Source organism: Martes martes (genome assembly GCF_963455335.1).
Source record: "Martes martes genome assembly, chromosome: 5".
Classification (NCBI taxonomy): Eukaryota; Metazoa; Chordata; class Mammalia; order Carnivora; family Mustelidae; genus Martes; species Martes martes.
In genome coordinates this window covers 100,345,592-100,370,794 of record NC_137892.1, presented here as the reverse complement: position 1 = coordinate 100,370,794, position 25,203 = coordinate 100,345,592, and the positions used below count along the sequence as shown (strand labels likewise).

General features: G+C 40.8%; 1 protein-coding gene across 1 annotated transcript in view; it reads left to right on the top strand.

Moving 5' to 3' along the window:
- The first annotated feature begins 2,838 nt into the window (after positions 1-2,838).
- Positions 2,839-25,203, top strand: part of MEGF10 (multiple EGF like domains 10) — a 120,977-nt gene continuing 98,612 nt past the window's right edge. The window contains exons 1-3 of the mRNA XM_080804779.1: positions 2,839-2,966; positions 10,777-10,878; positions 12,619-12,719. Coding sequence (XP_080660905.1) covers positions 2,851-2,966; positions 10,777-10,878; positions 12,619-12,719 — 319 coding nt within the window. The 5' untranslated portion in view covers positions 2,839-2,850. The remainder of the gene's footprint in view (positions 2,967-10,776; positions 10,879-12,618; positions 12,720-25,203) is intronic.

Below are 25,203 nucleotides of genomic sequence, written 5' to 3'. Positions count from 1 at the left end.
GGATCATAAAAACACCTTTTTCTTAGGTAAATAGCTGTGAGGGTTGGACAGATCATGCACATAAAAGGTTCCACCCTGGGCCTGGCCCCCAGCAATTGGTCAGGAAATTATTTCTCATCATCATCATCGCTCTTGGTCACTCCTGTTAAGTGGAAAAACTTCTTTGGTTATATAATGTTGAGCTTCAGCTTTTACAACTTCATGACAAACACCAATTTGAATTACTTTTTGAGCCCTTTTTGGCCTCCCACTTATGCTTTTTCTGTTAGAATATATTTTGTGATGATGGAAACTCCCCCTTTTAAAGACTTCACAACCTCTCATAGTGGCTTACAGTATCTTTCCGTTGTCCTACACATTCATGATATTATTTCCTTATTCTAAAGCAAATGTTGTCTTTAGTTTAAGCCTTTGTGCAGTTAGAGACAGGTGACTCATCATGATATACTTGATATACTTATCCTTATAAACAGCCATGATTCCAAAGGACTGAGTACTTCTTCACGTGATCTAATGTCTTGAATTTGAAGGATAAACTATTTCCTAAAGTTAGTTTTTGCTGGTATTGTCATTTATTGTTCATTTGAAGATAAACTTAACCCCCTCTTTTTATTTTTATTTATTTTTTAAAAAAGATTTTATTTATTTATTTATTTAACAGAGAGAGAGAGAGAGAGAGAGAGAGAGAGATATCACAACTAGGCAGAGCAGCAGGCAGAGAGGAAGGGAAGCAGGCTCCCTGCTGAGCAGAGAGCCCGATGTGGGGCTCGATCCCAGGACCCTGAGACCATGACCTGAGCTGAAGGCAGAGGCTTAACCCACTTAGCCACCCAGGCGCCCCTAACCCCCTCTTTTTAAAGTGATCTCTGTACTTAGGGTGGGGCTTGAACTCATGAGCCCAAGATCAGGAGGCCCACACTCTGGGGTGCCTGGGTGGCTCAGTCAGTTAAGCGTCTGACTCTTGGTTTCAGCTCAGCTCTTGATCTCAAGGTCCTGAGTTTGAGTCCTGAGGAGTCTCCATGCTCAGTGGGGAGTCTGCTTGAGATTCTCTCCCTCTGCAACTTCCCTGACTCATGAGCAAGAGCTTTCACGCACATGTGTGGTTCTCTTTTTCTCAAATAAATATATATTTTTTTTTAATAGGAGTCCCATGCTCCACCAACTGAAATAGCCAGGCATCTGACTAAACTTATCTTTTCAAACTACAAGGTCATTATTGAATAAATTTTGCTCCCATTTGGTTCCGCTCCTTGTGGTGTAAAAAGTTAGTGTAACTTCTCAAAATGCCAGCTCTCATTTGGAAAATAACTGCTTCGGTCACATAATTTGACCTATTGTTACTAGTTTTTCTAGTTTACCAATAGGCAGGTTAATACTTATTCTCTTTTTAAGTAGTAAATGGATCAGCTATTTATATTTCCGTGTCCATTTTTACAACGATTACATAAAGTCATTTTATTTAAGTGTGGCAATTAAGCATTTCCTTCTGACTAAATGGTAAGTTCCTGGAGGTGAGGAGATGGGTGTGAGTTTCAGGCGCAGGCTATGCCTGCTGTGACACACCTGAGCTGGTGAGTCCTGCACATAGTAGGTGTTCAGTAAATGCCTGCAGATGACTTCATGTGAGTATCTCCTGGGAATCTCAAATTTGATGTATCTAAAACTGAACTAAAGCTTCTTCCTCCCAGAAGGAGAGGGTGTCTGTGCTTCTCATCTTCGTGAAGGGCACAACACTCCATCCATGGGGCTCTTCCAGCAAACACTCCTCTCTCTTACTGCCATATTCAGTCACCAAGTTCTACTGATTCCAAGTCTGAAAAGTCTCTCAGATTTGCTCAGTTCCCTGCAGCGTCTGCGTTATCCCCCAGTGAAGTTCATGGACTTGGTAATGGTGTACAAAAGCTTTGTGATATGCCCGCCTCTTTCTCGGCTGAATTAATTTGGGCTCCCAAAAGTGTGCTTGACCCTGCCTCCCCTCTGATTCCTTCTGCATGGAACATTCTCCTTCATCTTGTGTCTCCTTTGTGGGCCTCTTTGGCAAAAATGCTGCTGTTTGTTTTTCCATTGTGTTCCTTCTTCCTCTCAAGAACACCAGGTTGATTTTCTCTAACACAGACCTCTAAACAGACTTACACATTTTTCTGTACACCTGCAAACAAACTTCTGTAAGATAGCTGGTTTTGTTTCTGTTGAGCAGATGGGGAATCGGAAGCACTAAATGTAAGAAATGAACATCATGATTATGAAATTATAGACATCTTAATGGCCAGGGGCAGGAACTGTATCTGTATTTGATGCCCAGTTTTTGCACGGTGCCTAGGATAGAGCAGACCTAGAAGACGTTCAGCGCCCAGGGAATGGATTATTGAATGAATCTCAGTTTGAGCCTGAGGTGCCTCTCTCTTGAGTCAATGGAGCTTCTGTTTCATCCTTTACCCTCCAGGACAAATGAGGCCAGATTCCTCTGTGAGCCCTCTTCTTCCAATAGGGAAATATGCCTGGTGAGAGAGTCTGGATGCCTGCGTTGCTCCGAATTGTTCGGGAAGATTCCTTTAATGCTGGTTGGCATGGATGAGAAGGGCTTTTGTTGTGGTGGCAATTAATGATGATTTGCACATTTTTGTAATTTACAAAATGGTGACCGCCCTGCACAGCACAAGAAATACCTCTCTCTTGGACCATGAAATCCGGTGACCCTTCTATTTAAACACATGGCTTGTGATGTGTGGTTCAGCCTTAGTGACAAACCAGTTCTGAATGGTGGTTGTACTGAAAAGAATTCTGTGTGGGTCATTTTCATGCCTCTCTAATTTGGATTTTTGTTTTCTTGTAGGTTTTTCTTCCAAAAACATGGTTATTTCTCTGAACCCACGCCTGAGCTTTATCTGTTTCTCGTTATGCCTCTGGAGCAGGACAGCATCATCACTGAATCTTGAAGACCCTAATGTATGCAGCCACTGGGAAAGGTAATCATTCTGAAAGTCGTCTGAGAAATAATTTCTGATTATTTTTATATATTGGCATTATCAACCTGATATATAAAATAGACTTGGAGAAGAGATTATGAAATCACTTTTATGTAAATACCAGTAGTTGTAATAATACATTAGTATTATTCACCTCAGTCTTATGGCATATAAAGTGAAAAAATTTTGATCTATTGATTCTAACACAGGAGTAGTTGTAGCATGCAGGGAAAATATTACTAGCTCCATTCACATGATCTCCCAAATATCTCCCTGCTCTCAGTCTATTTTGCAATAATCTGGGGGAGCTGGACTTATGCATGGGAACCAGTGGGTGAGTGGTGAAGGACAATATGAAATAATGTACTGAAGGGTGGCCATGTGTAGTGCAAAAAGTTTGGGCTGTATGTGGCCTGAAAAGGGCGACACGATTTCTGGAGGCACTGGCGAGGGTGCATGGATGTAGTGTCAGCTAAGACACTCTCAGAGACCTGAATAAGACGGAGCGGATAGCAGTGATTGAGTGGAGTTCTAGGAATGGAAGGTGGCCTGAAGCCAATGCCGTGCAGACCACTGATGGTCTTGAGCAACAGATCTAGAGTTAGTACAGTACTGCAGGAAGGCAAGAGACACTAGATTACATCAAAGCAGATGATGTCGTATGCAGAAGAAGGCAATGTGCAGTGGGAGATGCAGAGGGAGGACCACACAACAGGTCACTGTCAGAGAGCTTAGAGTCCTTTTTGGAACACAAAAATAGGACAAACCATCTAGCGCTACCGCAGTATAGTCAAGTGTGGTCTATATCGCTCTACTGTGCTACTTGCATTTTTCCGGAAACATCTTTAGCCACAGGTCACCTTGCAAATGTCAGTTTTCCAGAGAGAAGGTGGCACTCTTCTAGTCCGCTCGAGCACTCCAGAATAATAGGTAGTTTTGATAGCTGTATGCACCATTTCATCAAACTCTCTGTCTCTTTCCCCTATTCTCCTCAGCACCATGGGGAGCACAACACAGGGGACACATTCTGTCACTGTCATCAGCACAGGTCAAAATGAGCACACCCAGAGCCTTTCAGGCCCAGCAGCTATGTTATTGTAGGGGCACCCTGGTCCCTCACTCATAGCATTATTTTTCTCAGTGACGGCTTCCCCATGTCTAGGTGCAGGCTTACAATCAGGGTAACAGAATCCCACTTCTCTGATCCATCCATGGAGTTACGTATCATTAGGAAACTTTAAGCTGTAGAGGAAATATGTACATGTAATCAAGATCTATGTATCTGCGGTATTAACTGTATTATGTAGAATCAAAGGGGAAGGACCTCTTATTAATTATCTTTACAGTCATCACAGCACCTCCCATAAACATTTCAGCTACCAAGTGCATAATAAATATCCATTGAAGCAATTAAAAATGAATCAGTGAATATAAGGATGGGTACCTATCATGTTTCAAAAAGGGAGAGGCCGTTCATTGGTGGTAGAACTTGTGGGAGGATGAACCCTTTGGAATAGAAGGAAATAATCACATTCGGAAGATACTGTGAGATAAGAATCAACACATCTTGGTCATACGTGGATTGTAGGATGGGTAGGAGTCAGCAGAGGTGAGATTTAGAACCTGCTCTGTGGGGCACCTGGGTGGCTCAGTGGGTTAAAGCCTCTGCCTTCGGCTCACGTCATGATCCCAGAGTCCTGGGATGGATCCCAGCAGCCAGTGGGCTCTCTGCTCCATGGGGAGCCTGCTTCCTCCTCTCTCTCTGCCTGCCTCTCTGCCTACTTGTGATCTCTGTCAAATAAATAAATGAAATATTTAAAAAAAAAAAAAAAGAACCTTCTTGGTGAAAACCTGGAGGTGTTATTGCACATACGAAAAAGAAAAGGAAGAGTACTGATTTAAGAGGGAAGAGATGAGTGCAGTTGCCTTGTCATGTTCCTAAGATCGCTTTGAGAAATGGGCCTGGTAGTGTTTTGGAGCACAGAATCGGGAGTCTCCAGCATGATGAGACATAAGCAGGTGAACTCTCTGAGGAAAAGGCTAGAAAGAGAAAAGAAGCCAGGCTTCAGGTAACCCAGCACCCACTCATACATGCACATTTCATCCTGATTCCTTCCTCATTATTCAACAAAACTTGGCAACACGTAATTGCATGTTTTGTTCACTAGGGATAATTTCCAGGGTCTAAAACCCTGCCTTGCTTAGGGCATGTGCTGGATAAATAACTGTTGACTGAGTCCACTCACCTATTGACAGGCAATGAAATGGCTAAATATGGACGCCAGTGGGGGAAGGGGTGGGAGGGGATGGACAAGGGGCACAGTAGTCTCTAAACTTCATGCATTTCCACTGTTGCAGAAGTGATTAGAGTGACCTCTAAAACACTTACTAATGAGGAGGGAAAATGAGGGTGAAAGAGTTAGGGACATGATGGAGATTTTTTTCTCCCAACTATTTTTTTTCTATGACCTTCTGGAAAGAAGAATTGACAGTTATATTCTTCTTATTGATACATTTCCTATTTAACACTAGGTAATGATTCTTGGAAGAAAGGTAAAAGAAAGTGCGATGGTTGTGATAAGAATGGAGAAAGGAGTATAAGTTAAAATGATCAAACAAGAGTGTAGGTGACAAGTTCTGTATTTTCAAAACCTGAAATGGGGCTTGAATGGAAATGGGGAGAAGAGGATGAATGTCAAGGTCAGAATTCTTTTTTTTTTTTTAATTTTGTTTATTTGTTTGACAGATTACAAGTAAGCAGAGAGGCAGGCAGAGAGAGAGAGAGAGGAGGAGGCAGGCTCCCCACTGAGCAGGGAGCCTGATGCGGGGCTCGATCCCAGAACCCTGGGACCATGACCTGAGCCGAAGGCAGAGGCTTTAACCCCCTGAGCCACCCAGGCGCCCCAAGGACAGAATTCTTGGTAGTAGCACTGAGTAGGGCTCATTGGAGACTTACCTTATCTCAACCCCACCTGGACCAAGTGGACTCAGCCAGAGCCTTGCTTCTCACAGTGTGGCTGTGACTTGAGCCCTACCTGGGTGCCTGTCAGAAATGCGGACTCTCGGGCTCCTGGGTGGCTCAGTGGGTTAAAGCCTCTGCCTTCGGCTCAGGTCATGATCCCAGGGTCCTGGGATCGAGTCCCGCATCAGTCTCTCTGCTCAGTAGGGAGCCTGCTTCCCCCACCCCCCCGCCTGACTTTCTGCCTATTTGTGATCTCTCTCTCTGTCAAATAAATAAATAAATAAAATCTTAAAAAAAAAAGAAAAAAAAAAAAAGAAATGCGGACTCTCAGGCCCTACCCCAGGCCTGCTGAATCATTTATTTTCAAATAAAAGTAGGCCTCATTTTAATGCAGCAATTGTGGTTCTTAGAAGTCGTACAGAAAATGAAATTAAGGAAAATGAAATCACTTAAAATACACAAGGGGTGCTTGTTATTAAAGGAATCCCATGCAGCAGCCTTTCAGAAACTGATAATTCCATGAATTATCTGTTCCTTCTCCACATCCCCTTTCCCTGGTCTGTGAGTTTACATGTCGGCATCTACTGGGGTTTTTGTTAAAGAAGGCACAAGAGAAGAGAAGCCATTCTTGGCCCATCCCCTTGGGAGGTGGCACACAGAAGTGGTAATAATTGAAGCAGCGAGTCCTGAAGGGAGCAGAGATAAGGAATGATGATTATTACCATATCTGATTAAAGTAACAAGATCGTTTTGGCAGATAGAATGTAATTAACCACTTTGGAATGTGGCCAAGCGATGATGGCTTCTCCCCACCCTCCCTCTCCCTCCCCCTGCCCCCTTCTTTGACCTTAAATTAAATCTTGCTGGGGTTTCTCCCTGGATGATATTTAATAGGTTAAAGTCCCGGTGATGATATGTTTTCAGTGTCTTTGAGAAGATTAAGCACACAAGCAGGAGGTGAAGAGTTACACGTCTCTGTGGTGAAAATAGTGTAGAATTGAGATCAGATTCCCTTTATACCCATTGTCTGCTTCAGATGCTTCAGATGTTCTGATGACATCTGAGAGGTGGCATGGGTCAGGGTGGTGTCTGGGGGACCCAGTGTTAGTGCTGGCTCTAGGCTGACTGCTAACACAGGGAGCTCAGGGTTGCTCATCTGTGATAAAAACAGGATTGGACTAGACAGTCAAGAAGGCTCCTTCCCACTCTGACTTGAGAGCAGCTGATGAGGAACACAGAGTTGTGGACAGTTAGCAGAGGGAGGCACTGATTATGTTCAAATAGTAGCTTGGAAGCAATGATAAAGACCCAGAGGAGGCTGGCCTGCCCTCAGAGATCTTTTCCTTCATAATGCAAGCACACAGCCTCCACAAAGTGGCCCCTTCAAAAGTGACATGTTAATTCTTCAACCGTAGGTGGATATTGAGCAAATCAGGTGTAGTCAGTACAGAGTATTTGGCAGTCATAATTTGAAGAATATTCACTATTTACTAACCTGCTTAGGATACATTCAAGTTTAAAAGTAATTTTCAGAATTATGTGCATGGTGTGATTATATTATGATAAAAGTCGAAAAACTAAACCAACCCAAAAAGCTAAAAAACCCCTAGGGACTATAAAAAAGCCAGCAAAATGCTGTTGGTGGTTATTTAAGAGTCAGAGAATTCTCTGTCTCCTAAAAGTATTGTTTTCCAAATTCTGTAGTGTGATTAGAATACCATTAAAAATGGCAGGCGGGGGTGGGGGAGAGCAAGATTGTATGGAAAAGAAAAAGAATGTATAAAAACCAACAGGAAGGACATTTGGTGTGAAAAGGCTTAAAACCTTTCTCCCATAGACTTCACCAGAAGCCTGTTTGTGATCAACGTACAAATTAGTTTTCAGTCCCTTCTGAATCAGAGGAGTCAAGCTGGAAGAGAAATGCACAAAGCATAGTACATTTTGTCTTTGTGTTTATGTATTTCTCTATCAGAGTCCTGTTGTGTTATTTCTAGCATTATGGGCTGGCCCCTCTTGAGAGCTCTTTGGGGGCAGGAATTGCAGAGATGTTCAAATAACTGTTTGTTGAATTGGAATCCTAAATTGTTTGATGACCCTTTTCTAGAGAAGAGCTTTTTTTCTGTCCTAAAACCAGAGAAGCCTCCCTCAGATGTGTGCTATTAGTGAGCAGCAAGTGGCTAGAGAAAAAAAAATCGTATATTTCAGCATCTCCTCTCCTTTAAGCAATCCTACAGACCGCTAGAAATTAGTGAAAGCTTTTCTCATGTTTGCCTGTGGAATCCGTTTGCCTATGGAATCCATTCTTCTGTCCACATTAAATATGATGTGTTTGGCCGGGACCTCTTTGTTGATTATCACTTCTGCTCACCAAGGCAGACAGACCTTAACCATCATAACACGGCCTTTGAATTTTATGGGAATAATGTATTAAGTTTAGTTCCAACAAACCAATTTATGGGAATAATGCATCAAGTTTAGTTCTAACAAACCAATTTAGTTCTGTTTAATTAGTGCTGTAGAGCCTGGTAGAATATTTTTGACACCCAATCAGCCTGGATTGAGGGTGGTTTCTTTTTTACTCCTCTAGCACGTGTGGACCATAGCTGCTTTGTTCATGGGTAATACAGGACTATACCTATATGCAGAGAACATTCATTCACTTTGCTCTGCACTGAAAATGGAATGGAATGGAGAAATAACGCTCCAGTCCTCGAGATTCAGTTATTTACAAGCAGCTGGATAGGCAGGGAAAAAATTGGTGAGAAAGTCTTGGAATTTGCATTAACCTGAACCTCAGAACTGTGCTAGAGGTCAGAAGACATTGTGGTCCATATATACAAAGGAATATTACACAGCCATCAGAAAGGATGAACACCCAACTTTTGCATCAACATGAATGGGACTGGAGGAGATTATGCTGAGTGAAGTAAGTCAAGCAGAGAAAGTCAATTATCCTATAGTTTCACTTGTAGAACATAAGGAATGACATGGAGGACACTAGGAGAAGGAAAGGAAAAGTGAAGAGGGGAGAATCGGAGGGGGAGATGAACCATGAGAAACTGGACTCCGAGAAACAAACAGGGTTTTGGATGGGAAGGGGGTGGGTATTAAGACGGGCACATGGGTGTTATACATAAACAATGACTCATGGGAACACTACATCAAAAACTAATGATATACTGTATGGTGACTAATATAACATAAAAAAATACCTTATTGTGATAATTCATTCCAAGAACCTTTATATTTTAATAGAGGCCTCTTTTCCCCTAAAGGGGTTGTATCACAGACATGGGCATTTGCGTCCCATACACTCATTGGAAAATGCTCTTGGGGTAGCCTCAGGTGGCATACAAGAGAAAAGGAAATAGTCACCTAAAATGTATGTAGGAAATTCAGAATGCCAAGTAGGAAGGGATCTTTGAGACCATCTGTGATTCTCTGGTTTTAAAGTGTGATACTCAAAACCTGGGAGTAAAATTATCTGCTGATGGCTGTCTAGTTTCTCCACGCCCGATGAGGATAACCCTGTCTTCTGCTAATCCAGTGATCTTTTCAGTAGGGCCTGTTGCATCTGCGTAAGATTTGTGGAACATCCCGAAATTAACCTACAAATCAAGTTGCGATGATCCAAAGAACGAAATACACAAAAGTGTGAACAGTATGATTATTTCATGGATTTCCTATTGAAGCCTAAGTGCAGAATAGCAAATAGAGGCCACTTAGAGAAAGAAATCCCCCTGTGGGGGAGCCCAGCACCACATAGCTTTTCAAATGAGAAGGTTGTACTGTGTGTCTAACCTGAACCTGAATTCTTCATGTTGACGTTTCAGCCGCATTCCTTCTGTACATTCTCTAGTCGATAGCTCCTAGTAATGAAGTTGGTCTATTGATTTGCTGCAAGTGAGTCCTTTATTGTGGCCCATTCCGTTTGCTAGTGTGAATTAAAGATTTTAGTGAAAATCTTTGAGACTGTTCAAGAGAAGAGGATTAATTTATTCAGCCAAGAGGATTCTCCAGGTTTTCCTGTAGACAGGAACTCTAAGCCCTTGAGCCTGTAATGGACTGCTTTAAAATAAAGAGCTATGACATTGAACACTGAATGCTCTTTATGTTTTATGGATGTTTTCCACCTACATTCTCAGGACTTTAGGATTGCATGTTTTTACTTTAACAAGAAGCTGTTAGTGAAAATGTATTCGAAACCAGGCTAAGTAGCAGCAGGCCGTGGATATGTATATTTCAGGCTAATTGTTTCAGTGATATGTTTAGAGACTTTGTAGTTTTTACTTAAAGGTTGCATATATTCTCCCAGTGCCTGAGAAGTAGGGCAGGCACACAAAACCAAATTAATTCAAGTTCCAACCTGAGAAATATGTTCTTTCTGGTTTTCCGGAATCAGTACCAAAATGTATCGCTATGAATATTCACATGGTCTCCGTGCTTATTATTTGCATGCAGACTTAGATGGAAAACTTCCTGTGAAAGGTCTGGATTAACCCTGTATGTCTGGGATGAGGGGATGGAATGAAATACAGAACAATATGTGGCAATCATGTCTGTAATCATGTCTGTAAATCATGTAGGATTATCAGAGTTTATGGTGAATGGGAAAGAGAATTCCTTTTATGAAATTTAGAACGTGAACTCTTGTCTTTTAAATGTATTATTAATATCGGTCCTTTTGGTGCTCTGGTTCAAATGGAAACCTAGAAACATTCTCTATTAAAAGTCGGCGTGCAGTCACAAATGAAGATAATTTAGCCTCTGATTTTTTTTTAAATATACGTGGTATATCATGAATGTAAGAATAAGAAATATTGATTCCTTATCTTTCTTCTTTTTCAGCTACTCAGTGACTGTGCAAGAGTCCTACCCACATCCCTTTGATCAGATCTACTACACTAGCTGCACTGACATTCTGAACTGGTTTAAATGCACACGGCACAGGTAATCGAAGCTCAGGTGTATTTATGAGTTTGGCTAACTGAGAAGGACTGTAGTGCAGAAAATTAAATATTTGATACGATGTGTCCATCCGTCTCATGAATAGTTACTGAGTGCTTGCTATTAACCTAGCCTTGTTCCAAACCATAGGAGTTATATAGAAAAAGCAAAACTGTTTCTGTGCCCTTGAGGAGCTCACAGAGATGGTGTCTACTAGTTACCATCCTTTGGTTAGCAAGAATTCATGCAGCTTTTGTGTGGTGCATAAATGGAGGAGACCCTCTTGAATATGGACATCACGAGGTACCAAGACACTCATATTCCAGCATATGTATCTACTTGATTATCTGACTCAATTTAAACTAACTTAATTGTTTTTTAAGAGAGAGAGAGAGTACATGCACAAACATGCACTGGGGGGTTGGGGGGAGAGGCAGAGGGAGAGAGAATCTTAAGCAGAATCCACACCAGCACAGAGCCTGATGAGGGACTCGATCTGAGCTGAAATCAAGTGTCAGATGCTTAACCACTGAGTCACCCAGTTGTCCTTAGACCAACTTAAATTTGACCTCAATATAAGGCACATAATTTTTTTTCTATAAATGTGAAAACAGAAAAGGAAAAAATCTTAAGTATTAACATTACTATGGAAGGGAACTGTGATACCTTACTTTTATTTGTAAAATGCTTACAGTGGTGTGAGTCATGGGTCTAAATATGACACCTGTTGATTTATGCTGCATTAAACATTAGGCTCAATATTATTTCTTCCAACATTCCTTATCCACTCTATCTGAACAAGTATTCCCTTCCTGCCCACTCTCTTCCCTTCCTCAGGCCTTATTTTTCATCACACCATATAATCATTACTAGTCATTGTATGACATATTTATTTGTTTAATATGGATCTTACTTAATTTAAGTTCTGTAGGTCTGTCTTCCCTAGTAGAATATAAGTTCCTTGAGGGCAAGGCTTTATATTGTTGCTCATCATGAGTTATTTTCCCAGTGCCTAGAGTAGTGCCTGGAATAGAGTAAGTGCTCAGTAAACATGTGTTGTATAGATAAATCAGTGAATGAATGAAGCTTTAGTTAAATGAGGGTTGTTTGTCTATAACCTGCTATTTTATAGTGGGATGAGACTGCACTGTCATAGATTTTTCAAGGAATTCTCTGAATTCTACTTTTAAAACATATGTAAGTAAAGGATAATTAGATCAGTATCATATCTGAAATTATTTTTAAAGATTTTATTTATTTATTTGAGAGAGAGAATGAGACCATGAGCAGGGGGAAGCGGTGGGGCAGAGGGAGAAGTAGGCTCCCTGCTGAGCAAGGAGCCCTGCATGTGGCTCGATCCCAGGGCCCTGGGATCATGACCTGAGCCGGAGGCAGACACTTAACCGACTGGCCACCCATGTCCCCATCATATCTGAAATTAATCAATACTTTCCAAGGTATATCAAGATAAGTGAAATAGGAAAGTCAAAAAACTTCTGATCCCTTGAAATAAAGTACAGGTTTACTAAAATGTGCAATTTTAATAAATTCTTAAACAAAAAGATAAGAGCATAATATTGGTCAAGACATGTAGTACATGTTCCTTCTTACCTATTTTAGAATACTTTGTTTTTCATACCTTTATTATATTTAATAGCTCTTCTGTATCAAAATATAAATTCCTTATTCCTAATCAAATTGCTGGTCAAAAAAAGTAACAATGTGATTTTTCCTTCCATGCAGAATCAGTTATCGGACAGCCTATCGGCATGGGGAGAAGACTATGTATAGGCGCAAATCCCAGTGTTGTCCTGGATTTTATGAAAGCAGGGAAATGTGTGTCCGTAAGTAAGACCTTTATCCCCTTGTGGGCGGCGTGTGTTTCCCAGTGCTGGTGTGTACTTGTGAATGGCAGCTGAGAGGGAGGCCCGGGGAGGGGCAGCTTGGACCATTCCCTGTCGCCCTTGGCTGCTGCTTTCCTGGTCTATGGAATGAGGGAAGCATTGCTTTGTCCCTCTGTCCTATCAAAAATCTCCACATGAGTGTCAGTTGAGGAGAAAACAGATGTTATAGAAGGATGATTTAAGGCCGGATGTCTCAGTGTTAATTACCGTTTTGCAATAAATGTCTCTTTGGAAACTGGTCAAGGAGTCACTAGACTCAGGTCACAGAAGAGAACAGAGGCAGGACTTCCCCGCAGCAGCTGACCGGAGTCCCGAGGCAGCTTCTGAGAGGCCACTGTGTTCTTTTCTGGTGCACAGAATGATGAAGCTTACAAAAAGCAGAGGAGCTTTCACACTAAGAAACAGCTCTAAGTCTGGGTCACAAAGTAGACCTTCTTCTTTGTCATTTTCTGTCTCCCCTCCCCATCTCACCAGTTCATTCTGAAATGTTTCAGGGGAAGTTGGAGATTTTATGATGCACTTTAGAAGATTGTGGAATTTCATGTGCAATTGAGTTTGCAGCTAAGGTTTCTTTCCACTGTGTTTAGGATGTAGAGAAGAGAGATCAATAGAAAGGGGTGTATTCAAATATTTTGGCCCCACACACAGCTAGAGGGGCAACATTGCTTTCCAAGCTGAGGCACTGGTGTTGAGTAGCATCGAGAGAGACAAGGTTCTGCTCTAAACTGAAGACATTAGGAATAGTTGGACACATCCTGGCTTAAAAGAGCTGGGTAATGTAGCCCTGGGTGACTTTGGAGAAGCCCTTTATACCTCTTCGATGCTCCTTTGATCTCAAGTGCAGAGAGGACTTAAATGGATAGTATATGTGTCCTCTTTCTTCCAATGACTGGATTCTATTCTTTTTTTTTTTTTTAAGATTTTATTTATGTATTTTAGAGAGAGAGAGAGAACGGGGGAAGGGACTGAGGGAGAGAGAATCCACAAGCAGACAACCTGCTGAGCATAGAGCCTAATGCAGGACTTGACTCCAGTCTCAATTCCAGGACCCTGCGATGATGACCCAAGCTGAAATCCAGAGTTGGCCACTTAACTGACTGAGCCACCCAGGTGCCCCTGGATTCTTTTTTTTATAGGAACAGGTGCAGTTCCTCAACTTGGATTTAGAGCCAGGGCTCTGTGTTGTAATAAGTGTTCATTGAAAAAATTAGAAAATGTAACGAGAGAAAAGGAAGGAAAGGAAAAGGAAAAGGAAGAAAAGAAAGAAAAAGAAAAGAAAGGAAAAGAGAAAAGAAAAGAAAGGGAAAAAAGAAAAAAGAGAAGAGAAGAAAAGAAAAATACAGTGTGAATATCTTTCTTGGTCAGTAAATGTACTTCTGTAACATATTGCAAATGTCAGTGTGTTACTGAATTATAGATTGTTAGCAAATTTCAGCTGTTGAATATTTATGTGATTTCCATGTTTTACCTATTATGAACTGCTGTAGAAGACATCATTGTGGTTAAATCTTTGTTCATCCCCTTAATGAATAGGTAAGGATAAATTCCTAGAAGTAAAATTGCTGGGTCAGAGGTGTACATGTATTTTTCAGATGTTTGGTGTGTTTCCACTTTATGTGGGATTGCTTTTTGCTTATCCCTGTGCCAATTTTCCCTTTACTAACATTTTCTTAATTTGCATGTCTTTGATTAATAAGGATGCTGAATAAGAAAAATTACATGTTTATAATCAAACATCTTGGAGGATAATCACTAACTGATCTCTGTGGCCCAGGCTGATGGGAATTTTCCAAGGAAAGCCCTGAGTGCACACAGGGGCACGGGGTGGGGGTGGACTTCAGCTGTCTCGGGCAGCCACTTTACCCAGAAGCTTCAGGGTAGCATTATCTTGGTGCCCATGCTGGGCTCAAACTTACAAGAACAATGGTCAGTACAGTAAAGGAGTGGTTCTATCTCCCAAGGTTCATTTCTATTACCCATGTGCCAGAAGTCACGTATAAAGTCAAGAAGTGACACAGAGCCTGGAGGGCTACCTTCTGGTCATATCTTCTTTCCTTGAAGGCTCGCACATGGGAAGCTAGATTTTACTGGCAAGCTGGTGTGAGACCGTGGATCCAAGCAGGGTCAGTCGGTGTTTAGAGCTTTATGGTCCGTGCCTTCCAGAATCCAGCACCTCTGTCATTTCATTCAGTACTGCGGCCCATCTCAGGATGCTGGGCAATTCCCCAACCCCATCATACCCGAATATTACAATGGTAAAAATAACTTTTCCTGTATCTCAAACTAGACAGGTTGCAAGATATCCTCCTGACTGCTTGGATGGCTATGTCTAGCATTTGCTTCTAAAATTTTTCTTTTTCTAAGCCTTTCAACCAATCAACTGCCCCTGGAGACTGAAACATTTTTCTTTTAGATATGCTAATATATTTAAGCAGCTCTCTGTCTGGTCTCAGAGGCCTGGGAGCTATTTGGTCTCTTTAAGGGTATTTTGCATCTCTCCACTCTGATGTGTTGATTTCATAGCTTAACCCCAGAGGACACTCCAGCTTCTCTTACTTCCTTGTTCGTGGAGATGCCTCCGGTCAATCTTCTCTGCCCTCAATAGCAGGTACCAGTGAGGCACCCTTGTGGATAGGGAAGGAAGAGAGAACACAGGATTCTCTTTTTTTCAGTTAGGTTTTGCTGTCGGGCACCTAGCGTAGTCACCATTGTTAACTGTTTCCAGTTACCAGAAGGAACAGAAACATAGGAATCAGTAATAATTTTAGTTTAATTTTTGGTAGTAAATTTTCCTAGAAGGCAAAAAAGGGTGATTTTATGCAACTACATACTTGCATTTGAAAAAAAGTTTCCTTCAGGTAGCTGGAGTAACTCCTTCCGGAGAGCAAGCTCCATCCTCCCATTTCCTCCCACCCCTCCTTCCTCCTGCCAATGACGAAGCGTATCTCCTAGACTCAGACTGTACAGAAGCTGCTGGTTGGCAGAGTTCACTCTGAGTGTGTTCAGAAGATAGATTATGTCATCAGGCAGGAAGAATCGAAACAGAAAATATAGGGTATAGCGTTGGAATCTGGGTGGGGAAAAAAATGGTTGGAAAAATTTCCATAAGGCAAATATCATTAGACGTGACGATGTCTATGATTTCTTGATGAGGTTTTCACCTATTCCTAAAAGTAAACTTTTTACGTTTATTCAACTTCCAGGGTTACTCTTCTAGCCTAATCTTGTGTTTAATTACTCTTGATTTAGAGAAATTAAAATGTTAATGAAGAAATGCCCAGAGGAATGAAAGGGATTTAGTATGTGTGTGTCGGTTTGTACATTGTATGTGTATATAGGTTTGTGGTGTGTGTAACATGTATGTGTAGACATGATTTTTTGTTATCTATTAACTTTTTAAATTTGAGTATAGTTGACACATGGTGTTGTGTTAGTTTCAGGTGTGATTCACATAGTGATTCAACTTCTCTATACGTTATGCTCTGCTTACCACAAACTTAGCCACTATCTGTCGCCATAGAATGCAATTCCAGTATCACTGACTACATCTCCTATGCTGCGCCTTCTATTCCTGTGACTGATTCCCTCCATAACTGGCAGACTGTACATCCCTTTCCCCTTCACCCGTTTGCCTGTCCTTCCACCCACTTGCCTCTAGCAACCATCAGTTCGTTCTCTGTATTTATAGGTCTGATTTTACTTTTTTGTTGTTCATTCATTCATTTTGTTTTTTAGATACCATACACAAGTGAAATCACTGGTATTTATCTTTCTCTTTCCGACTGATTTCACTGAGCCCAATACTCTGTAGGTCCATCCATGTTGTCATAAATGGCGAAATCTCGTCCTTTTCTTTGGCCGTATGATATTACATTGTGTGTGCGCTCGTGTGTGTGTGCGCGCGCGCGCGCATGTGTGCGTGCGTCCCATCTTCTTTATCCACTTTTTTTTTTTTTAAAGATTTCATTCCTTTTGTGGCTGAGTAATATTCCATTGTATTTATATATCGCATTTCTTTTATCCATTTATCCATCGATGGACACTAGGTTGTTTCTGTCTCTTGGGTTTTATAATTAAGGCTATCATATACATAGGCGTGTAGATACCTTTATGAGGTGGTGTTTTTGTTGCCTTCCAATAAATATCCAGAAAGGGAATTGCTGAATCATACGGTACTTCTATTTTTGATTTTCTGAGGAACCGCCATGCTGTTTTTCACAGTGGCTCTATCAGCTTTCATTCCTACCAATAGTGCATGGGGTTCCCTTTACTCCACATCCTCGCCAACACTTATTATTTCTTGTCTTTTGGATAATAGCTATTTTAACAAGTGGAGATGATATCTTTTTGTGGTCTTGATTTCTGTTTCCCCACTGATTAGCGGTGATGAGCACTTTTTCATATTGGCCACCTGCATGTCTTCTTTGGAGAAATGTCTGTTCAGATCCTCTGCCCACTTTTTGATTCGATTTTTTTTTTTTTTTTTTTTGCTATTCAGTTTTATGAGTCTTTATATACTTGGGATATTAACCCCTTATCAGATTTATGATTTGTAAATGTTTTCTTTTATTAGTAGGTTGCTTTTCATTTTCTTGATGATTTCCTTTGTGGTGCAGAGCCTTCTTAATTTGATGGAGTCCCACTTGTTTATTTTATTTTTTTTGCCTTTGTTTTTGGTATCATATCCATAAACTTACCACCACAATTGATGTTAAGAAGCTTACTGCCTGTATTTTCTTCTAGGAGTTTTATGCTTTCGGTGTCATATTCAAGTCTTTAATCCATTTTGAGTTTGTTTTTGTGTGTGGTGAAAGACAATTGTCTGGTTTCATTCTTTACATGTGGCTGTCCAGTGTTCCCAGCACCATTTATTAAAGAGACTGTCTTTTCCTCATTATACATTTGTGGCTCTTTTGTCATAAATTAATTGACCATATATGCGTGGGTTTATTTCTGGGCTCTCTTCTGTTCCATTGATCTCATGTGTCTATTTTTATGCCAATACCATACTGATTTGATTACTCTAGTTCCAAATCAGGAAGCATAATGCCTCCAACTTTGTTCTCATTTCTCAAGATTGCTTTGGCTGTTTGGGGTCTTTTGTGGTTTCACACAAATTTCAGGATTGTTTGTTCTGTTTCCATGAAAAATATCATTGGAATTTTGATAGGGATTATGTTGAATCTGTAGGTGGCATTGGGTGCTTTGGGCTTTTTAATAATATTAATTTTTCTAATCCATAGCATGAGATATCTGATATATTGAAGTTATGAATATAAAAACCTGGTGTTTCTTATACCAAATTCAGCCTATAGATGTTCTGTTCATCAGTCTAACAAACTCTTAAAAACACAGAGAAGGGCTTCTAACTAATGTTTTACAAATATAAACGCTATCAAGTTTTTAAAATGGAATTTATGCTTTTAAAATGGAATAAACATTATAGAGTTTGATTGTCTCACACATTTCTTTATTGAATTTAAAATATTCACAAGGCTGAAATATAGTTACTTACTCCCTAAGAAAATAATTATGTCATCTCGTGTTTTTGCTTTACCGTTACAAAAAAATTTTGGTGTATCTTCTCAGTTTGCTGAAGTTTTTAATTAATTAATTTGTTTTCTTCAATTGTAGTAAAAAAAATGCATAGCATGAAATTTCCCATCTTCCTAATTTTTAGGTGTATTATTCAGTGGTATTAAGTGTATTTACTTTGTTATGCAACAGATCCCTAGAACTTTTTCATCGTTTAACACTGAAACTCTACACTTATTAAATCTTAATTCCCCCTTTTCCCTTATCCAGCCCTTGGCCATCCGCCTTTTAACTTCTTTCTGTTGCTGGGGTTTTGCTACTTTAGAGACTTTATGTGAGTGGAATCATATAGTCTTTGTCCTTTTATGACAGACTTATTTCACTGAGTATCTGTCCTCGAGCTTCATCCATGTTGTACCCTTTGCTAGAAATTATTTTCCTAAGCCTACATAATATCCCTTTGTATTATTTTCTGAAGTTTTTAAAAGCAGGCAATATTGTCCTTGATTACTACCTTGGTAGAAGATACTGAGCCCATTGTCTATTCTAGATGTATTCCATATTCCTGAAATTTGAGGCTTTATCTAGTCCTAGTCCTATTTTTCAGGTTAGGTTAGAACCATCAACCCAGTTGGTGTCCCTGTTTGATTGAATTTGACATATCACTTAGTCATTAAAATATATAAATGTATTTTTGGCCCAACTTTACTATGGTAATTGCTACAATTATGATTTATTTATTTTCAAATAATTCTTACATTTTATGACACCTATCTCTTGTAAATATTAAAATGATATTTGATTGCATCTTGCAAATCTTGTGGCTATGTTTGAATGTGAAGTCATAACCTCTTAGGTCATCTTGTTCATGCTCTTCCATCTTGCCTTGATGCTGGTCCCATATATAGTCTGAAGTTTACAAGAGTGGCAGTTGTGTGGCTCTTCTTCCAGGGTATTAGTTTCCTCTATAAATAGATCAGCAGTCCCCAGATGCTTTGCATTTTCCATCTTCTCAAACACCCCATCCCTATGTATATACATTCCATGCAGTTCCCTAATTTAGAATTTTGGTCTTGTTCCTAAAGTGAAAAGATGAGTAACACAAATTGACCTAAATGTAGTGGTCAAATGTAATTGACCAAGATTATGTATTAACATCTATTTTTCCCTCATTGTTTTGCCTCCCTCATTGATCCTTCCTCCCTTCCTTCCTATCTACCTACCAATTCACCCATCCAATTATTAGACACTGAAATAAGTTAGTGGATGCATGAACATCATTTTGTATCTCACTTTGTACATGTGAGTGATTCATAAGATAAATTAGATAGGATTCTGGGACAAAGGGCATGCATGTTGTATCACTAAGGATTAGGTTCAGCTATGAGATAACAGTTTGTTTCTTTCTCACATTGGAGCCTAGAGTTGGGTAACCCAGTAGGGTCTCCAAGCAATGTTTACTTCTCTGCTCCACCGTCTCCAGGGTGCAGGCTTCATCTTCATATACCATTGTGGATCTCCACATATCTATCTATCCTGGTCCCAAAACAATGGATGGAAGAGATGGGAGAAGGGGCAAATGGCAATGCCAGCTGTCTGTTTTTTGTTTTTTGGGTTTTTTTTAAGGATTTTATTTATTTATTTATTTATTTGAGAGACAAAGCATGAGCAGGGGGAGGGGGCAGAGGGAAAGGGAGAAGCAGACTCCCCGATGAGCAGGGAGCCCAATGCAGGGCTCAATTCCAGGACCCTGGGATCATGACCTTAGCTGAAGGCAGATGCTTAACTGACTGAGCCACCCAATGCTTCCAGCTGTCTTTTAAAGAAGGTTCTTTTAAATAAAAGTGAGCACATTCCATTTCCACTTTGTCACAGTACTCCCTAACCTGCAAAAGCATTTTAATTCTGAATGGTCAAGGGCCAGTAAAAATATATTTTTATTGGAAGGAAATAATGGATTTGAGGATAAAGGAGCCATCTGAGCCACATTTTAAGATTTTTGATATAAACTACCAAATTGCTATCCAAACAGGTTGTAACAACTTGCTTGTCCACTAAAAGTATATGAATATACCCTCTTCTCCACATCCTCACCAACACTAGGTAATACTATTGCTTTCAGCTTGTTGGGGGAAAATGGTATCTGCCTTCCTATGCATTCCCATAAGTACCAGTGAAGGTGTTCTCTCCAGAAACATACATTTATTAGCAATTTTTAATTTGGTTCCAGGGATGAGGATAGTCTAGGGGCTACAGTGAGACTGCTTTGTTCATCCTTTCCCTTCTCACCCCAGAGTTCCCCAGGTCCCCCATCTCCCAAGACCTTAACTGTTGGCAGCTCCAGGGATGGTGTGGAGCCAGGGCGGCCTCTTACCTTCTTCCCGCAGCTCCCTCCATGAGCAGTGAGGAAAGAGGAATAGTCTATGGTCCTCTGGCAGGAAGGGCAGCTTGAAGCAGCACAAGCCTAAGGGCAGCGGTGTGCTGGTCCATGGAAAGGAGCTAAGATCCAGATTCAAGATGTTTATGGTGCCGCAGTTGTGGAATAAATGAGCGTTTGAGGCAGCTCTAAGGGTCTTACCATTATTTACAACATTGGAATTTCAGGATGATGTGTTTGGAGTACATACAACTGATTTCCAAACTCATACTTGAAACCGACTTCTTAGCAAGTAGGACTCTCCTATAGATTTGGGTTCATGATACTAGGAAAATCTCACAGGAAAAGTAGCCGCAGAGTGGGAAGTTGATGCTTCTCCCTCCGTGGGAAGGATTGGTTAATTCCAGGACAAGGCAGGCCGTATGTTCTCACTCCCATGTCCTAGGGACATGGGACACTCCCATGTCCTAGGGACATTGACTGATGGCAGGGACTGCAGATAGGGACTGAGCCGAGCTGCTTGGGGCAGCATGAGAATGGACAAAGGACATGGCCAGGGTTCCCTTCTCCAAGCTGGCTCCCATCCTTTTGCCTCAGATGCCCAGTGTCCTGCTGAATGCTCCTGCAAAAGAAGGGACTATCTTGAGACCTGTCTCCTTTGTGGGGGACTTAACTCTGCCTCTCTGTTTTTGTTAGATGGGGAAGGTCAAGTGCTAAGTTCAAATTAAAGCTGTAACGGGGGCATTGCAGGCAGTGTGGCTTGTGAGGAAGACCTAGGAAGAGGTTTGGGGACTGGGTCACCCACTTTGTTGCCTTGTAGGCCAACTCTGATGGTGGAAGATCAGTTCCCATGGATGTGCCCTGCATGTCTTTGGCATTCATTAAGAGAACTCTGGAACCGTAAACAAGAAGCCTTAACTCCCACACACTGAACAGTATATGATTTCCTGTTCTTAGTAGAGACCAGTGTGACAATTGATTACCATAGCAGTGAATGAATATTCACAGTTGATTTTTAACTTGGCCAATTTTATGAAAAACAGAACTGGTTTTAGGGGAATAAGGAGCTAGAACTGGGGTTGCTATTTATATTAAAAAAAATTACTGCAAATGTGCTTTATTCTTGTTTGAATGTCATGCCTCAGTAAACAGTGGGTTTTATACCAAATTTGGGGTTAAGGGCTTAAAGACATCTGTAGCTCACTCATGCAGGACTATTTTTTTCCAGGAAGCAGATAGACCAAATAGGTGGCACTTAACACAACCCATACATTTCCCCTCTTTCCTTTTCTTTCTTATTCTTTCTTTCTTTCTTTCTTTCTTTCTTTCTTTCTTTCTTTCTTTTCTTCCTTCCTCCTTCCTTCCTTCCTTCCTTCCTTCCTTCCTTCCTTCCTTTCTTTCTTTCTTTCTTTTTCTTTCTTTATACTAGAATATTATGTTCTGCTAAACTGGAATCAACAAAAACCTTCTCTTTTGGGAGAGGGCACCATCCCTTAGAAGCAGTGACCTGGAACACTGTGTTTAGAAGGATTCTGGGGGGGAGTACCTGAGTGGCACAGTTGGGGAAGCATCTAACACTTCGGTTTTGCTCAGGTCGTGATCTCAGGGTCGTGAGATCAAACCCCACATGGGCTCTATGCTGAGCAAGGAGTCTGCTTGAGATTCTCTCTCCCTCTGTCCCTCCCCCCCCTTTCTCTAAAATAAACAAATGAATCTTAAAAACAAAACAAAACAAAAACAGAAGGATTCCGAGACCATGTAAGTGCTAAGAGAGAACAGAGTGACTCATCAGTGATGTCTGTCATTGTCATTGGGTGGCCTGAGTGCCTTACACTTGTCATAGCTGTAGTAGACCCTAGTAGCATTCTGTGACATTTTGGACTTCTGGAGTCATGGGGATATCATTTATGGTTCCTGAATCATGCAGTTGGCCATAGGTTCCTGTTATACCCACCTTCCCCCTTGAACCATGAAGTCATATACCGTTGTTTCTGCTATTGTCCCCAGGAATAGAGCGAGCTTTCTCTTCATGCACTGGAATATCTGCCAGACTCACTCAGGATTATATTGTCAGCAATTTTATTTACGGAATTGAAAAAGAGACTCAACAGCCACATTTTGCCCGTTTCAGCTGTAGGAGGGTCTGAGAGGAGGGGGAGTGCAGGCTTGGGCAAATTGTCCTAATGGGCAAGGCTTTTGGGAAGAGCTGCCACGCGGATCCTTATTTCCTTCACCTGGAGTTTGTGGAAGAACAGGAAACTCCTCAGTCAGGCTTCATGTCATTTCAGTCTTTTGCAAAGTTTTGGGCTCAGATTTTTCAAGATGAGAAGAACTAGAGTACAGGGCAAGATGCCTTGTTCAGGCTGTGAAGTTTTCGCTTTTGACAGAGGGCTGTTTATTGACGAGCTAGGTGTCTCTATAGGGAATTTAGAGGGGCAGAGTGAGACCTTAAGGAGAGAGGAACAGCTCCCTGATGCTGAAGGCTATTTGAGCCTTGTGCTATGGATTTGCTAGACTCTCACAGACTCGATTAATAATAAAGTTGTGATCTTGTCAAATATTTCCAAACAACTGTGGCTGGTAGACCCTTAAGCAGACCCTTTTGAGTCCAGATAAAAGTGAGACAATCCTGTTAGGCTAGCCAAAGGGATCTTGAACTGACAGCAGTCAGATGGTGTGTTTCTAAATATACCTACTCATGATGCCCTTTCTGCCACTGGCAGGGGATTTTTTCGTGTTTCCATAGGGACTCTGTATTCTGTTGCTATGGAGCCCAACTTGGTGCAGAGGAACCTATCACTAAATACTGGGAAATGTCCTTTGTCCACATTCTTCACCAGTAGAATTTCCAATTTTCCCACACATCTACTGGAACCTAAACTTCAGTTTTCCACTTTTGGTTTTTGGTCTCAGCTAGTAGTAAAGATAACAAACCTGTTAAACAATGCAGAGAAATCTTTATTGGTTTACTGATGGTCAGTGTTTTTTCACTAGTTAGGATTTCATAAATAGGAACTGTGGATTTAATAATAATAGTGATAGTAATAATAAACCATGAATTCAGAATAACCTTTGCCCAAACAGATGGAAATCATGTCTGCTGCCCTTTTTTTTTTTTTTTTAACTTAAGAAAGCCTGACATTAGAGTCCCATGGAGGCAGGGCCAAAGGGAAGCAATGAAAAATCCTTGCCTTATCTCTAGAAAATGAGTTCCTGCAATTTTAGCCTTTGCAGGACAGGTGGAATTCTCACAGGTCTAACAATTTACGTGGTCTCCTTGCAGGGATAGATAATAGTTAATAGAAAAATCTCAGAACTGAGAAGCAATTTTTATTGTACTGTGGATCAGATCTTTTTATAGCAAAGTCATTTTAAAATAATGGAAAAAACACATTTAAGTCAATTATTGATTTAAATGACCAACCACAAAACATTGACCTGGCCAGGTGATGACAGAACTTGTATTTTGTCATCTGGGATGGTGGCTATCAGCACTTTTACAAATAAACCAGTAGTAAACCTAATACATCCCTGTGGGCCACACACAGAGTTGCTAAAGCGGGGGGGGGGGGGAGTCATGTAATAATATAAGCAGGATTGCGTAGACACTATTCTTCCCATAAGCTGCAGCAATATCCCAAGTTCCAGAGGTGGTTTTTGTCTTGATGAATAATTCTGAAAGGGTTGAAAGAAATCAGCTAAAGCTCCAAGAGAACCACCCCAAAGAGAAACAGCCTTCTTAGGTAGACTACAGAGGACACCATGATTTGAAGATGGGTTTCCCTGGCCTCTTGGGCACATCGGAGGGGCAAAGGCTGTAGGAGCAAGTCTAAAAACATGGCCACCAAACTGATGTTTAAGCTCAGAAGCAGCTAGATTGATCTGTTGTACTTAACACATAATTGGGGGACAAAAAAAGAACTCTGCCACCTCAAGTGAAGTCGATCTGTTGATCCAAGGAGGAGAGTAAGTTTCCAGAAACTTGGACCTTGGGTGTTATCTATAGTTATATGCCCCTAGTATGAGCTAATAAATTCCCACCCCATAGTATTCACTGTTGCATTATCCAGTAAGTTTGGGAAATGCCTTGTGTTGTGTCCCCTTTCTCAAAGATTTATGGCAGTCTTGTAAAGGCTCTGGAAATGCTTGGAGTAAAGGCATGTTTCAAGTTTATTTGGCCATGAAATTCCACCCCCACTCCCAGTTTTATTCCCCAACAACCTGATAGAACTGATAGTTCTCAGACTCTACTTATTTAGGAAACAATGCTATAAGGAATTTGGTGTTCTTTTATATAACCTTAGATTGGTAATTATAAATATTTAACTTATCCAGGACTCTTTGGATCTTTAATTTCTTGGGTTTTCTTCCCAGCTCCCTGAAATTGACATATGACATGCAAGTTTAAGGTGTACAACATTATAATTTGACACACTTGCATGTACTGCAAGATGATTATAATAGGGTTAGTTAACACCTCTATCATCTTACAGAATTACTGTTTCTTGTTTG